General features: G+C 45.6%; 1 protein-coding gene across 3 annotated transcripts in view; it reads right to left on the bottom strand.

The window, feature by feature from the left end:
• Nucleotides 1-1,830: 1,830 nt before the first annotated feature.
• Nucleotides 1,831-15,878, bottom strand: part of TASOR2 (transcription activation suppressor family member 2) — a 70,789-nt gene continuing 56,741 nt past the window's right edge. For all 3 annotated transcript variants that reach the window (XM_061638053.1, XM_061638051.1, XM_061638052.1), the window contains 4 exons: nucleotides 9,224-9,329; nucleotides 7,221-7,402; nucleotides 4,867-4,981; nucleotides 1,831-2,725 (listed from right to left, as the gene is read on the bottom strand). In XM_061638053.1, the coding sequence (XP_061494037.1) occupies nucleotides 2,722-2,725; nucleotides 4,867-4,981; nucleotides 7,221-7,402; nucleotides 9,224-9,329 (407 nt within the window). In that variant the 3' untranslated portion in view covers nucleotides 1,831-2,721. The remainder of the gene's footprint in view (nucleotides 2,726-4,866; nucleotides 4,982-7,220; nucleotides 7,403-9,223; nucleotides 9,330-15,878) is intronic.

Genomic DNA, 15,878 nt, shown 5'->3' with positions numbered 1-15,878 from the left:
TTCCTCTTGATCTAAGGATGGGGTCCAAGTGAAGGAAATGGCATGCTGTCCACACAGGTATGAAGCTTGCCTGTGCTTCCCAGGAATACTTTACAAGTTTACCAAGGAGGTCCTCTGTACTTCCAGCTGCCTGCAGTCTTAACATGCCGCTCTTTCTGGTGATTTGTGTTAGGGTGCTTGGCTCTACGCTTCCTGCCCATCATGAACATATTTAAAGGAGCATCTATTCTGCCAATGAGTGCTCTTACAAAAGCACTTAGGATGGGAGCTTAGTATTCATTGGTTATATTTGTGCACCGTCTTTCCACCAAATGGTGCTCAAGGTAGCTGAAAATTCTGAAGGGTATTCTTCATTGTTTCCAGGGTCCCTGTCAAGAAAGAGTAACTAGCCTCAGACTTGATTTATGTAGCATTTCAGTAACTTTTATCCCTGCTTTGGGATCTTGGAGAACATTCTACAACTGCAGTGGCCCTGTCCTATCCGTTCAAGGATTATACTTGCTTACTATGCAAATACATGCAAAGTCCTGCTGGAAGCTTCAGCCCACTAGCATTGGAGGGTGAACCAACATACTACATGTAAGTTCAGATCACAAGGCAGTGCTGATTTCCAAGTCACCATTCTTTTGTACATACCTATCCGTTAATATTACTGCTTGGATGGCTCTTAGTAAGATCTTGAGGATTGGCCCTGGGCATGGCAGAGCAATGGTAGTTTACCAGGCACAACTACCTTACAGCAGACATGGGGAATCTGTGCCCCCCACTCCAGATTTTGCTGGACTACACCTTCCATTGGCCATGCTTGTGGGGGCTTATGGGAGTTGGCATCCACGGTCTGGAGGGCCAGAGGTTCACCTTCCTTATCTACAGGAAGCATTCTGTGAGTCTGTGCGAGAATGATTAATGAGATTAGGAGTACTGAGGACCGCTGATGGTGCCTCTTGTGGAAGAAGTGGGCTTTAAGAACAGATTTGGAGAGAGAGAATGCAGTAGTAGGTGAGCTTAGAAAGTTACAGAACAGATGCGTGAAGCTGCCCACAGCACCATTTAATGAGATAAACTTGGGTTTTGGCAAATATGCAGGGAAAATGAAGGGGCAGTTCCACTGCATATCTGCTTCTATACACAAGATGCACTCCCACATGTGTTCCAGGCACACAACCTCATGGATGGTGGATGGCCAGGCTCTTCAAGGCTTCACAAGTTGTTGCCACCATCTTGAACTTGGGCCCAGGAGGCAGAAGGGGAGCTGGTGTCCCAGGACATGCTCTGAAGACCCATGATGCAGCAGCCTCGCTTGAAGCTAAGCAGGTTGCAGTTCCGGTAGCAGCTGGGTGTCTTGAGGTCTATGGTGAACGTGAGGTGCATCACATATGTAGTTAAAGATACAGAAGCCTTAGCCCTGCTGTCGTGTCTCTTGAGAAGCCATTCAGAATACCTCAGTTAAGCTGGTCAAAGTGCAGTAGGAAAAAACAAACCATTAGCAGCACTCAGTTTCTACAGGGCTGCTTTTAAAGTGGTCAGAGTTGAGTTCCAGCTGTGGCTGTGCCATAGGACGTAAGATCTTGGCCATGTTACTTTCAAACCTGTTCCTAATGGAACATGGAATTTGTGTTTTGGCAGCTGCCATATAATGGATTGACATCTTTGAGTTACCAACCTCAGCTGGCAGCCTTACACCCTATTGGTGTATATATGGTTGCCAGCTTTTTATCTCAATATGCAGCCACTTTCTACATATTTACACCGAACTGCATTTGCTGTTTTAGAGTCTGCAGTCGCTGTCACCCTCCTCAACTATTTCATGTTTATATCGAGTTAGGCCAGTAACACTTTCTTCAGCTTTATTTATAAAGATTAGTTACAAAAAAAAAATCTCCAAAGAGATACACGCAAGGTATCTTACAATGTTTTGCTTTCATTAGTGCTGTAATCTAGTGTGACCCTTTATTGCAATACCATAAATACACTAGAGATGGAGGCGGCGGCTTATGTCCAGAATTCAAACTCTTATCTACAAGGGGGGAAAGTTCTACCCATTACTAGCTAATAACAACCATTGGCAAAAGAAGGAAGAAAACTTGAAAGGTAGTGTTCATTGCACAGTAACATCAAATACTTGGTTTTGATGTGTTTTAGAAAAAGAAACCAAACCCTAAGTTGCTTGTGATTCAAGTACACCAGTCGCCATCCACTTGAAAGCCATCCTGCCCGAGTGCTGTTGAATCTGACCTATGCAAAAACAGGGTAGCATAACCAGGAAACTTCTAGGTGGATTGGGCCTATTATGTACCATGACTGGAAAAAACTGGTTTCAATAACAGACAGATACCTAACCCTTCAAGTAAACAGGCTTTGTTTTTCCTATGACGGTTCTAATTAGCTGCACAACCCGATCACTGACATGTGTTCTCAATTGAAGACAAATTGATAACAACAAAAAAGCAACACCACACATTTTCCTTATGAAGTTTCCACATTGTGGTTAAATAAAGAGAAGACCTCTCTGCAGACCTTACAACAGCTACAGTTTCTATTCAAGGAATGAGAGGGGGAAAACCCATCCTATGTATTTTGTCTGCATGCACAAGTTTTATTGTGCAAGTCTGGTAACAGAAAAGTAATGTCTCTCCAAGGACTGAAAGAACAAACAGAAAATAGCTTTGTTCAGTGTTCTGAGGCAGGACCACGGAGGGGTCAGGAAGGCATCCATGTTGATTACCTGAAATAAACAGATTTAAGTCACTGTAAGGACCTGTCAAGGTTTTCTGGGGATGCAGAAAATACATATAATTTAAAATAGCGAACATTAAAATGGTACGGGGCTGGGAGGAGAAATTCCAAAAATAATTATATGCCTGATATAATTCAACATCCTCCAGAATTCCAAACGGTGTTTTGAGTTCTAGCCTCTACAGCATTTATGTATATATATATATAAAACTCTGTCCTATGCATTTCCTATTGTGATGCCAAAAGGTTTTTGTGCACCCCACAAGCCGCCGCCACCAGGAAAGTTGTCCTTTTTAGTAAAAGAGAGAAAAGTAACACCCACTTGTGGATACAACCTCCAGAGAACTGACTGTGGTCAACGTGGCCCTTGGCCCCCCAAAAAAGGTTTGGCACTCCCATCCTTAATGGTTCTGAGAATAGTACCTGGCTCAAAAAGTCTAAGTGTTAGTTCCTAAACTATATAGGAATCAGAGCTTGGAAAAGTTACTTTTTTTGAACTACAACTCCCATGAGCCCAATTCAGTGGCCATGCTGGCTGGGGCTCATGGGAGTTGTAGTTCAAAAAAGTAACTTTTCCAAGCTCTGATTAGGAATAGACTAGGATGTGGTTTTGCACTGGGGAATAATACACCTTTGTTCTGGCCCCAACCTGTTTTTATTTCATTGAATGTTCCCAAGTAGCCTCTGCTGGTGTCCTGAGCTGCCGTCTACCACACAAACATTTCCACAGTCACTTATTAGCTGTAACATCTATAGCAGGATTAGGGTTCTTCAGCCACACTCTATTACCGTTGGGGCCAGCCAACCATCCTGCTTCTTTTTTAACTAAGATACATCGAGATCTTCAGCTCTGCGGAATAGCAGCAGTTCTAAACAGTGAAATATCAGCCTCCATGGGGAGGTGGAATGTGGGTGGGTCTGGGATCAAGAGCCTGGATTCAGATATCCCTTCATCCATGGGGTCACTGGCTGACAGTGGGGCAGTCCCACTCTCTGACACAGCTCTTGCAAGAATAAAACAAGAGGTGGGAGGGGAAACCACACACAGGCAATCCTGAGCACTCTGGCAAAATGCACACAGTGCACATAAAGATGCACGGGGGGGGTAGAAGAGGCTGGGAAAATTGGACTAACAAATGCAGGTCTTTCACAGACCACCAGATGTTACCCTTTCAATAGTTCTGTTCATAGTGGCATCAGAAATTACAGCAACATGGTTTGGCATGTGTTCAAAGCACTTCAACAGACAATTATCTTGTTCTGAACTAGGGGTGGGTAACAAGCGGCCCTCTAGATGACGTTGAGGCTCCCAACCCCCATCAGTCCCAGCCCACAGGTTCAGTATTGTGGGATGATGGGAGCCCAACATCATCCGGAAGGCCAGAGGTTGCCCACTCCTGTAATCTTTTCAACAAATCTGCACGGGAACTCTATATTTCACCATGTTGCAATTGTGGGGAAGGGCTGAAGGAATGGCAGGCTTAAGATCCTTAAGTTCAGGGCAGAGGTGAGATTCAAACGGGAGATGTCCTGATTTGCTGCTCAGGCTTGCTGCAGCAGCTCGTGCAAGCAACATTCCTTTAAAACAAGGGTGGGGACCCTCAGGCCCAAGGGCCAAATGCAACCCTCCAAGCTTCTCTATCTGGCCCTCGGGACTCCCCCCAGATCATAGTCCCTCTCCCCATCCATGCCCTCCACTGGCCCTGTTTCACCTCCTCCCTGTTTTTGCACAGGTGGAACCTGTCCTTGAACTCGGATAATGTCTCTTTGTTTGCTTATGATGGAGCACAGAGAGGCATGTGAGTGTGTGCAGAAACTAGCCCACCGTACAAAGTAATACAATCACTGCTCCTGCCACTTTTGCCTTTGGCCCCTGCCCATCATTGGCACGTGGACCTTAGAAGCTTGCCCAGAAGGGAATGCGGCCCTTGGGTTGAAAAAGGTTCCCCATCCTTGACGTACAAAGAGCATCCAGGAGGGACAAAGTCTGCAACGCTCCCACCTTCCAATTCATTGGGGGCAAGGGGGAAAGAACCGTGTCTTCCGAGGCTGGTGCTATCAAGGTTTCCAGTGCCGCCCCGCCTCCCTTGTACAAACACCCTGGGGACCCCCTCATGGTTTCCCCCTTACCAACAGCCACGTCTAAATGGTGCTGCCATCTCTTCCGCTGTTGCAACGAAAGTATTTACATCCAGGGCCAGGATCCCCTTGTTCTCCATGGCTTCTCGGCTGGTGGTGGGCTTCTCTACAATGAGGAAGTAAGGGGGGGTTACTGAGATGATGTGCCAACAGACTAAAGTCCAGGGCCTAGCAGGGGGGGACCCTCCTTGGCTATGTTGGGGTTGAGTTGCGCAGGAAGGAATGCTTGGACCTGCAAGATCATTTTGAGCCTGCTCACACTCCTCCCCACGGCTCAAAGCAATCTCGTCAACGAACAGTATTCGAAAAAGGGTGTTCCAGACCTGAGGAGCAGGCAGCAAGAATGCCTTAGGCACTTTTGCTCTTAGTTAAAATCAGGCCTATATCAAGAGGAAGCAAGGCTGGTGCCCTCCAGCTGTTCTGGACTACAGCTCCCATGAGCCCCAGGCAGGATAGCCAATAGGGATGAGGGAGGTGTAGTCCATAGCATCTGGAGGCATCCCATTGGCTAAGCACAAAGGACATAAGAACAGCCTGCCTGGTGGATCAGGCCAAAGGGGGTCCATCTAGAACAGCATCCTGGTCTCACTATAGCCAACCAGATGCCCCAATGGGCAGCCCGCAAGCAGGACTTGAACACAGTAACACTCTTCCCCACTTGTGATTCCCAGCAACTGGTATTCAGTGGAGGTAGAACCTAGCGATTGTGGCCAGTAGTTGTTGAAAGTCTGATCCTCCATGAATTTGTCTAAGCCCCTTTTAGAGCCATTGATATTGTTGGCCATCACTATACATCTTACCTTTTTTCTAGTTAAGCCCCAAATTTTTAGTTGACTCTTTTTCCCCCCCCTAAAAAGCTCCAAATGTTGCATCCTTTCCTCAGACATGTGTGGCTCCAAACTCCTGATCATTCTGGCTGCCCTTTTCTGAACTTTTTTGCAGCTCTACAATATCCTATGTTCGCACCATAGATCTGTGCAATGGCATTATGATATTGGCAGTTTTGTTCTGCGTCCTTTTCCTAATGATCCCATTACATTATTTATTGGCTACTCTCCAGCTCAGGAATACTCTAAACCAGTAGTTTTCTTCCCCCCCTCCCCCATGGACCACTTGAAAATTACTGAAGGTCTTAGCAGGCCACTTCCTGATTTTTCAGCCTGTTGTAGCAATTGTAATGCACTGTGCTAGATGCAGTGTGATTTTTAATTGTATTTTTATTTCTTTTATTTATATATTGTATAGAATTCAAATACAATAAACTACAACACAAGAAATAAAAGAATAAAAGACAATTAAAACCCGTTATGAATGTTTAATGCGGCCATGCCGTGGACGATCTGAATGAAGCCCGCAAATCACTGAGCACCCATGGGCCCTGCTCTAAACCTCTGGAAACTCTTCAAAAACTCAAGGTGCTGTAGGCCCAATTCAGAGTTTTTCCACGTGGGAGTGACTGCCGTGAAAAGCCCTTCCCCACATAGGAACCACATCACAGTGGGAACACATACAAAGGCCACTTGGATGAGTCTCAGTTACACAGTTGCTTCTTATGCCCTCGTGTGCGGTAAGGGGAAGAGAACTACATGAGAGGTGTCCCTGCAGCCAGGATATGGTTGAGGCCAAAGCTATTATTAGAAGGGCTGTGGCTCAGGGGTAGAGCATTTGCTTTTGAATGCAGAAGGGCCCTGACATCTCCAGGTGGGGCTGGGAGGGACCCTGGCCCGAATCGCTGGCGAGTCGCTACCAGTCAGTGTAGACAGTACTGATCTCGGTGGAGACCTAGCTGGTCTCCACACTTCAAGAAGGATGCAGACAATCTGGAACGGGTTCAGAGGAGGGCAACAAGGATGATCAGGGGACTGGAAACAAAGCCCTACGAGGAGAGTGTGAAAGAACTCGGCATGTTTAGCCTGGAGAACAGAAGACTGAGGGGAGATATGATAGCACTCTTCAAGTACATGAAAGGTTGTCACACAGAGGAGGGCCGGGGTCTCTTCTCAATCGTCCCAGAGTGCATGACACGGAATAATGGGCTCAAGTTGCAGGAAGCCAGATTTCGACTGAACATCAGGAAAAACTTCCTAACTGTTAGAGCCATACGACAATGGAATCAATTACCTAGAGAGGTAGTGGGCTCTCTGACACTGGAGACATTCAAGAGGCAGCTGGACAGCCATCTGTCGGGAATGCTTTGATTTGGATTCCTGCATTGAGCAGGGGGTTGGACTTGATGGCCTTAGAGGCCCCTTCCAACTCTACTATTCTATGATTCTATGACTCGGTATAAGGCTGCTTCCTACCCAAGGGTGCAGCATGATGAAAAACCCAAGCAGATCACCTACCTGTGAGAAACACAGCAAACCTCCTGCCAATGTGCTGAACCTGCAAGTTCAGCAAGCAATTCAGATGCTCCGATCTCAGGGAGGACTTGGAATCACATTGGTGGTAGTGGAGAATGTCTGTGAGGTTGGCCCCCTGGCAGGATTTCAGGAACATTTCCTTGGCGTGTGCAGCAGAATCCGCCCTGCAGGGCAAGAGAAAGCCAAAAGGGCTCAGCCCCAAGCAAGCCTTGCGTTATGTGCACGGCTCAAAAAAGCACACCTCCAATCCATACCACAGCCCCCCTCCCCCACCTCGAGAGCTGCTACCTGTGCTAAAGAAACCATATAAATGAACATGAATGCAGGGGGTAGGTGCACTCAAGTTTAATAGAATCAGGTACTTTTCATTTATTTATTTATCTATTTATTATTTGATTTATATCCCTCCCCTTCCTCCCAGCAGGAGCCCAGGGCGGCAAACAGAAACGCTAAAAACCCTTTAAAACATCATAAGAACAGACCTTAAAATACATTAAAACAAAACAACGTTAAAAACATTTTTTAAAAAAAGCTTTAAAAACATCCTTTTTTTAAAAAAAAAAGGGTTAAAAACATTAAAGAAAACATTAAAAGCAATTCTAACACAGACGCAGACTGGGATAGGTCTCAACTTAAAAGGCTTGTTGAAAGAGGAAAGTCTTCAAAAGGTGCCGAAAAGATAATGGAGATGGCCAGGGACACGGCGAAGCAGGATGGATGCAAGGGGCGTTAGGTCTTCAAAAAGGTCAGGCTCCAGACGTTCAGGCCCCAGGGGACTTCTCTGCCTTCGTGACCTTTGGGGAGGGCCGTCGCTCAGTGCTAGAGCATCTGCCTTGCATGCAGAAGGTGCCAGGTTCAATCCCCAATGGCATCTCCAGGTAGGACCAGGAGAGATTCCAACTTGTTTTGCACTTTCTCAAACAGCGAAGGACATAAGTACACAGAATACATCAAATGGCAGCTGTCGATCCCTCATTGCCTCAGCTGCATTTTTTAGTAAAAGGATATCCTGCTATATACCCTGAAAAATGTAATGAACAATTGTTTATTTAAAAAAAAGGCAGTGTCCTGTGCTCCAAAGCAGCATTCAAGGGAAAGATAGTTAGGCAATGTCCTCATGCCAAAGACCAGTTGCTCTGTCTGGGTTTAAACCTGCCCAGACCTCGAACCCAGAGCTTTTTGAACTACAACTTCCATCAGCCCCAGCCAGCATGGCCACTGGATTGGGCTGATGGGAGTTGTAGTTCAAAAAAGTAACTTTCCCAAGCTCTGCTAGAACCTCAGGACTCTCAGAAGAGGATCTGCACACCCACCTCCAGTGACCCTGAAGAGGCAATAGATCCAGACATCCGTGCCCCAGGACTAGAGGTCCCTACACCAGCTGCTTGAGCTCCTGGCTGGGTCTAAGACATGGACACGGCCATCGGAGGAAACAGCAAGTTAAGCAGAAGCTTCAAAGGATCTGCTGAAGTCCCCACCTAGCTGCTTGTGGAGGCTACTTGGGAGGAGGGGGAGGCGCACGGAAGCACCTACTTGGATCAGGGCCTGGCAGTGTGGAAAGAGATATAGGAAGGATATCCCCATGCCTGCTTCTGACACCTCAGCGAAGTTATCTGACGGTTCTAATTAATCTGTCTTGAGAGCCTGCAGTAGCTGAAACGGGCAATCTATCAATATAGGAAGCAAGGAAGGAAATCGATGAAGACGTGGCTGCATGGCTGAGGGGGTCTAGCAGTGGTCTTCCAGCAGGCTCTGCTTGTCAAAGGGGTCTTGCTGCCCTCCAGGCTGGGAGGAAGAGCTTTGCTGCCCTCATTGCTGGCTGATGGAGGGTGGGGTGGAGGAGTGAACAGAGCATCCCTTGAATGCAGGCAAAGCATTTTGGGGCCCAGAGGGGGTGACATGGTGGCAAAAAGAAACCCTGCAAGCATGTCACAGGACCGGAAGGAACAGACGCGGCAATCAGTCAAGGGCGGCAGAGTCCTCACCTTGCGTCTTCTCTGAGCTTCTTGGTCTCTTTGTAGTGGAGGAGCCACCTCCACCTCCCGTGACCATTCAGCTTCTCTAAGGTCTTGACTGTTTCCTTCAGTTCCCCTGCAGGAAAAGCATCAGCACAACAGAAGGGTGAAGACTGTGATATTTGGGCACCCTGAGTTAACTCTTCACTCGCGCACGTTACAGCTTGTAGCCCTCATTATTAATAGTACAGGCCCTTAGTGATCATCATCAGTATTCTTATTATCATTTATTACATTTCTGTCCCACCCTTCCTCCCATAGCAGCCCAGGGCAGCAAACAGCAGAACCGATTAAAAACATTGAAAACATTTAGAAACAGTCACATATCCTCACAACTCATCATTTCAAGGTTGCCAAGAACAGCCATCTTTCAGTCATCAAATGTGTGGGTGAACAAAAATGTTTCAGAATTCCTCCTGAGTGTTAATAATGAGGGAGACGGGCACATCTCACCTGGGAACCACCACCAAGAAGGCCTTGTCCACAGGGCCACCCTTCCCAACTATTGGGCCTGAGATGGTTGATATCGGAGGAGATGCTGCTCTTTTAGGTACTAGGATCTCATGCGGTTTAGGGCTTTGTATGCTAGTATGACAGAGCTCCATATTTAGGGGAGTTGCACCAGGTTGCATCTGAGGGAGAGGTGAGATAGCAGGGTTCCCTCTGTCGGCCTGGCTGGGACCAGTGGCTATTTGGTTTCTCTCCTGCCAAAATTTCCTCCTTCAGCAGCCTTCCACCTGGATGCATCAGGAGGCAGAGGGTGAGAAAGCAAGCCCCCCCTCCCATCAGCTTGGCTGGGACCAATTGCCTCTTCCTGCCAGAACTCTCTCCTGTAGAGGCAAGTCCCCCTGGTCATTCTCCCCTTTCCCAAGACAATGAAAGAACTGGTACCTGAATTTGCTCACTTTCCTGTCCCTTTCCATTCTTTTTGTATATTGGTTGTGTTCCCATGTAGTGCTAAACCAGGGTTTGGTACTACATAAATGAGCTGCAGTGAGCCTGAGCAAATTGTCAGATCAGCACCCTCCCTCCCCTCCTCCTGTGCAGTCAGGGAAGGACTACTGCAGAGATTCCTATCACTGTAAACTAATGTTGGCTTGTTGTACGAACCAGGAATCCTGGTTTAGAACAAACTTTAGTAAGTTTCAAAATAAGCCAACTTCAAACCAGAGGTTATTAAAGCTGGCTTGTTTAACTAACTGAAGCTAGCTTTCCAGAAACCTAGAGTACTGAAGGAACTGGCTGAAGAACTCTCAGAACCACTGTCTACTATCTTTGCGAAATTGTGGAGGATGGGTGAAGTGCCAGATGACTGGAAGAGGGCTAATGCTGTCCCTATCTTCAAGAAGGGCAAAAAGGAGGAACCGGGGAACTACACACCAGTCAGCCTGATATGAATCTCTGGGAAAATTCTGGAGGAGATTATAAAGCAGTCTGTAAGCGTCTTGAGAACAATGCAGAAACTAACATGGATTTATCAAATCCTGCCAGACTAATCTTATCTCATCTTTTGATTGGGTAATCTCCCTGGTAGACTGTGGGAATGCTGTGGACATAATATATCTCAACTTCAGCAATGCTTTTGACAAAATGCCCCATGATATTCTGATTAGCTGTGGGTCCACAGTAGGGATGGGGACAATATCTGCTAAATCAGATTTAGTACCGGATTTTGACTTAATCTGACAGTCTGCTGTCTTTTTGGACTGGCAGTGATTTCTTGCGGTGGGTCATGACTGTCATCAGCATGGATTTATTTTTAAAAATCCGCTCCGAATTTTACGTTATTATCTTTGTAATTGGCTGTTCTCTAAGTTGATGCATTCTTAACAGCTGTCTAGGTGATAACGATCACCAGTTACATCCATTAATCTCCCTCCAATTTTCTCTTTGTTTTGTTAATTCTCAGGTTTCTTTAGCATTTTGTAAGGAATCAAAGAAATAGAAAGACAAGGTAATGGTGGTGTTGCTGACAAAGTAATTCAAGAGGTCACACAAGCATGACATTTGCAGGGTTAAAATTTATTATTTAAATACACACTTTTAATTAGAGAAAAAATAAGCGATTTTCAGATATAAAATAGCGACATAATTACAGTGATAGCAATATTACTTCCTGCTTTTAAAACATATAACCCTCACAATTTCCATGATATAAATACACTGAATAAATAAAATGCAATGTTTGGTAAAAAGTATTTGTTACTTCAATTATTTTTTTAAGATTAAAATTTAGCAGGAAAAAGGAAGTTAAAATAAGTAGTGGTGGTCAACTTTTCAACGGTAAAAATCAAAAGTACTGCAGAACAACAAGAATAGTGAAGGGGGGGAATTGCAAAAGCAAACAGGAACAAAAAAGGGCAGATCCGGAATGAAAGCCGGACTCTCAGAACCAAAACGGATTAGAACTAGGTAGCGAATCCCATCCCTAATCCATAGTTGGCTCCAGAATTGCACTCAAAGAGTGCTTCTCAATGGTTCCTTCTCAAACTGGGGGAGAGGTAACGATCAGAGAACTGTAGGTCTCAGTCCTGGGCCCAGTGCTCTTAATATTTCATTAATGACTTGGATGAGGAGGTGCAGGGAATGCTTATCAAATATGCAGATGATACAAAATTGGGAGGGACAGCTAATACCTTGGAAGACAGCAACAAAATGATAGGCTGGCGCACTGGGCCGAAAACAACAGAATGAAATTTAACATGGATAACTGCAAAGTTCTACACCTAGGAAAAAGAAACCAAATGCACAGTTATAAAATGGGGGATTCTTGGCTCAGCAATGCTGCTGTCTATATACCAACGCGCGGAGCTTGGGAAACAAGCAAGGGGAGCTTGAAGTCTTAGTGCATCAAGGCAAATATGACTTCATAGGGATAACAGAGACTTGGTGGGATGACTCCCATGATTGGAATATAGCCATTCAAGGATATAAACTCTACAGAAAGAACAGAAGCAACAGAAAAGGAGGGGGAGTAGCGTTATACGTCAAAGACAAATACACCTCTATGGAAATCCAAGAGAGCGAACAAAGGGGTCTGGTAGAGACCATTTGGGTAAAAATAAATGGAGAAACAAATAAAACCGACATGGTAGTAGGTGTCTACTACAGACCCCCTGGCCAAGAAGAGGTGGTAGACGAGGCGTTTCTCAAACAAATCTCTGAAATCTCAAGGAGGCAAGAAGTAGTAGTGATGGGGGACTTCAACTACCCGGATATCTGCTGGAAGACAAACTCTGCGAAGCACAAAGCCTCCAACAAATTCCTGATGGGCCTTGCTGATAATTTCCTCTTTCAAAAAGTAGAAGAAGGAACAAGGGGATCGGCAATCCTGGACCTGATCTTAACTAACAGGGCCAAATTGGTCACGGGAATTAAAGCGGTCGGTACCTTGGGGGAAAGTGACCATGTAATGCTGGAATCCGGGATTCTGGGGAAAGCCAAAGAAGAATATAGTCAAACATGGACCTTGGATTTCAGGAACGCCGATTTTAGCAAGCTCAGGGAAATGATGGGTAGGATCCCGTGGCTAGATAGACTAAAGAAAAAAGGAGCCCAAGAAGCGTGGGAGTTCATGAAGAACGTATTACAAAAAGCGCAATCGCAAACAATTCCAAAGAGGAAGAAAAATGGAAGACATCGGAAAAAGCCAATGTGGCTACACGGAAGACTGGTGGAGGAGGTAAAAGTAAAAAAGAGCATGTATAAAGAATGGAAGGAAGGACGCATCACCAAGGAAGAGTACCGACGAGCGGCTGGGGCTTGCAGGAATAGCGTAAGGAAAGCTAAAACCCAGAATGAGCTGAGGCTGGCGAGGGAAGCAAGGAACAACAAAAAGGGGGTTTTCAGATATGTTCGAAGCAAGAGAAAGACCAAGGAAACGGTGGGACTGCTGCTCAATGAGGATGGCAAAATGTTGACAGATAACAAGGAAAAGGCAGAACTGCTCAATGCCTATTTTGCCTCCGTTTTCTCCCAAAAAGGGAACAGTGTACAACCTTGCATTAGTAGCAATCTCAGGAAGGGGTCGGGATTGCAGTTCGAGATTGATAAGGAGATAGTCAGGAAATACCTAGCTAACCTAAATGAGTCCAAATCTCCATGGCCTGATGAACTGCATCCCAGAGTATTGAAGGAACTTGCGGATGTACTCTCAGAACCTCTTGCCATCATCTTTGAGAAATCCTGGAGAACGGGAGAGGTGCCGTAGGATTGGAGATGGGCAAACGTCGTCCCGCTCTTTAAAAAGGGTAAAAAAGAAGATCCGGGGAATTACAGGCCGGTCAGTCTGACTTCAATACCGGGAAAGATATTAGAACGGATAATAAAAGAGTCCATTGGCAACTATCTAGATTAGTAGGAGCCAGCATGGGTTTGTCAAGAAAAAATCCTGTCAAATTAATCTCATCTCTTTTTTTGATCGGGTCACTAGCTTAGTAGATGGTGGAAATGCTGTAGATGTCATCTATCTAGATTTCAGCAAAGCGTTTGACAAAGTCCCCCACGACCTTTCGATTAGCAAACTCGTCAAATGCGGACTACATGGAAATACTGTCAGATGGATTCACAACTGGTTGGAAAACCGTACTCAAAGAGTGGTCGTCGGTGTCTCTGCTTCGGACTGGAAGGAGGTTTCGAGTGGAGTGCCACAGGGTTCTGTCCTGGGGCTGATACTCTTCAACATTTTTATCAATGACTTAGATGATGGGGTGGAGGGAAGCCTTATGAAGTTTGCGGATGATACGAAACTGGGAGGGATAGCTAACACAACGGAAGACAGGAATAAAATCCAAAGGGACCTGGATAGACTAGTCAATTGGGCTGAAATTAATAAAATGAAATACAATAAAGACATATGCAGGATTCTGCATTTAGGCCACAAAAACAAAATGCACGGGTACAGGATGGGAAATACCCAGCTTAGCAGTAGTGCGTGTGAGAAGGACCTTGGAATTGTAGCTTATCGCAAGTTGAACATGATCCAGCAGTGTGATGCTGCGGCAAAAAAGGCAAACGCGGTTTTGGGCTGCATAAACAGAGCTATAGTTTCCAGGTCGAGGGAAGTAATAGTCCCACTATATTCTGCATTAGTCAGGCCTCATCTGGAATACTGCATTCAGTTCTGGGCGCCTCATTTTAAGAAAGATATAGACAAGTTAGAGTGGGTTCAGAAGAGGGCGACGAGGATGATAGCCGGTATGGAGAACAAGTCTTATGAGGAAAGGTTGAAGGAACTTGGCATGTTCAGTCTGGTGAAGAGAAGGCTGAGGGGTGACATGATTGCACTCTTTAAGTACCTGAAGGGCTGTCACATAGAGGAGGGTACAGATTTGTTCTCTGCTGCCCCAGAGGGTAGGACTAGGTCTAATGGTTTTAAGTTGCAGGAGCGTAGATTCAGATTGGACATTAGAAGGGGCTTCTTGACAGTAAGGGCAGTTCGGCAATGGAACCGACTGCCTAGGGAGGTGGTGGGATCCCCTGCGCTGGATGTCTTCAAGCAGAGGCTGGACAGCTATCTGCGGGAGATGCTCTAGCTGTGGATTTCCTGCTGTGAGCAGGGGGTTGGACTCCATGGCCTACAAGGCCCCTTCCAACTCTATGATTCTATGATTCTATGTGAGAAGAATTTTGGAATTGTGGATCACAAGCTGAATATGAATATGGTATTTTAGGCTGTATTAACAGAAGTATAGTTTCCAAATCGCATGGAATACTAGTTCTCCTCTATCTGGCGCTGGTTAGGCCTCATCTTGACTACTGCATCCAGTTCTGGACACCACCCTTTAAGAAAGATGCACACAAATAAATAAATAAATAAATACATAAATAAATAAACTGGAACAGGTTCAGAGGAGGGCAACAAGGATGATCAGGTGACTGGAAACAAAGCCCTATGAGGAGAGACTGAAAGAACTGGGCATGTTTAGCCCGGAGAAGAGAAGACTGAGGGGAGACATGATAGCACTCTTCAAGTACGTGAAAGTTTGTCACACAGGGGCCAAGATCTCTTCTTGATCGTCCCAGAGTGCAGGATGTGGAATAATGGGATCATTACAGGAAGCGAGATTTCAGCTGAACATCAGGAAAAACATCCTAACTGTTACAGCAGTACGACAATGGAACCAATGACCTAGGAAGGTGGTGGGCTCTCCAACACTGGAGCTGGACAGCTACCTGCTGGATAGGTTTTAAGCTGGATTCCTGCACTGAGCAGGGGGTCCAACTGGATGGCCTTATAGGCCCCTCCCAACTCTACTATTCTATGATTCTATAATTCCTGGTTCATATAATGCCGATCTTTACTGAAAGTGAAATGAATTTCAGTGAGATAGAATGCATAAACCTGACATGGCTTTGGGCTCCCGGAAGCTTGACCACATAGCACTAAATCATGGTTTAGTGTTACATGCAAACATAGCCAATGTCTCTTACGTTGTTAACTATTTTAAACTGTAAACTGCTTTGAGAGCATAGGAACGTATATAAAATACAGTCAACAAATAAATGCTCAAAGCATTTCATACCTGCTCCTATTTACAACCACCCTGTTCAGTATGTCAGAATTATTATCCCCACATATTTCAAACTGGGAGTGTGTGTGTGTGTGATGCTGAGCGTAACAGCT

The sequence above is a fragment of the Rhineura floridana genome, chromosome 8, assembly GCF_030035675.1.
Source record: "Rhineura floridana isolate rRhiFlo1 chromosome 8, rRhiFlo1.hap2, whole genome shotgun sequence".
NCBI classification, from domain to species: Eukaryota; Metazoa; Chordata; class Lepidosauria; order Squamata; family Rhineuridae; genus Rhineura; species Rhineura floridana.
The sequence above is the reverse complement of the archived record's forward strand: the minus strand, read 5'-3'. Positions and strand labels throughout refer to the sequence as shown.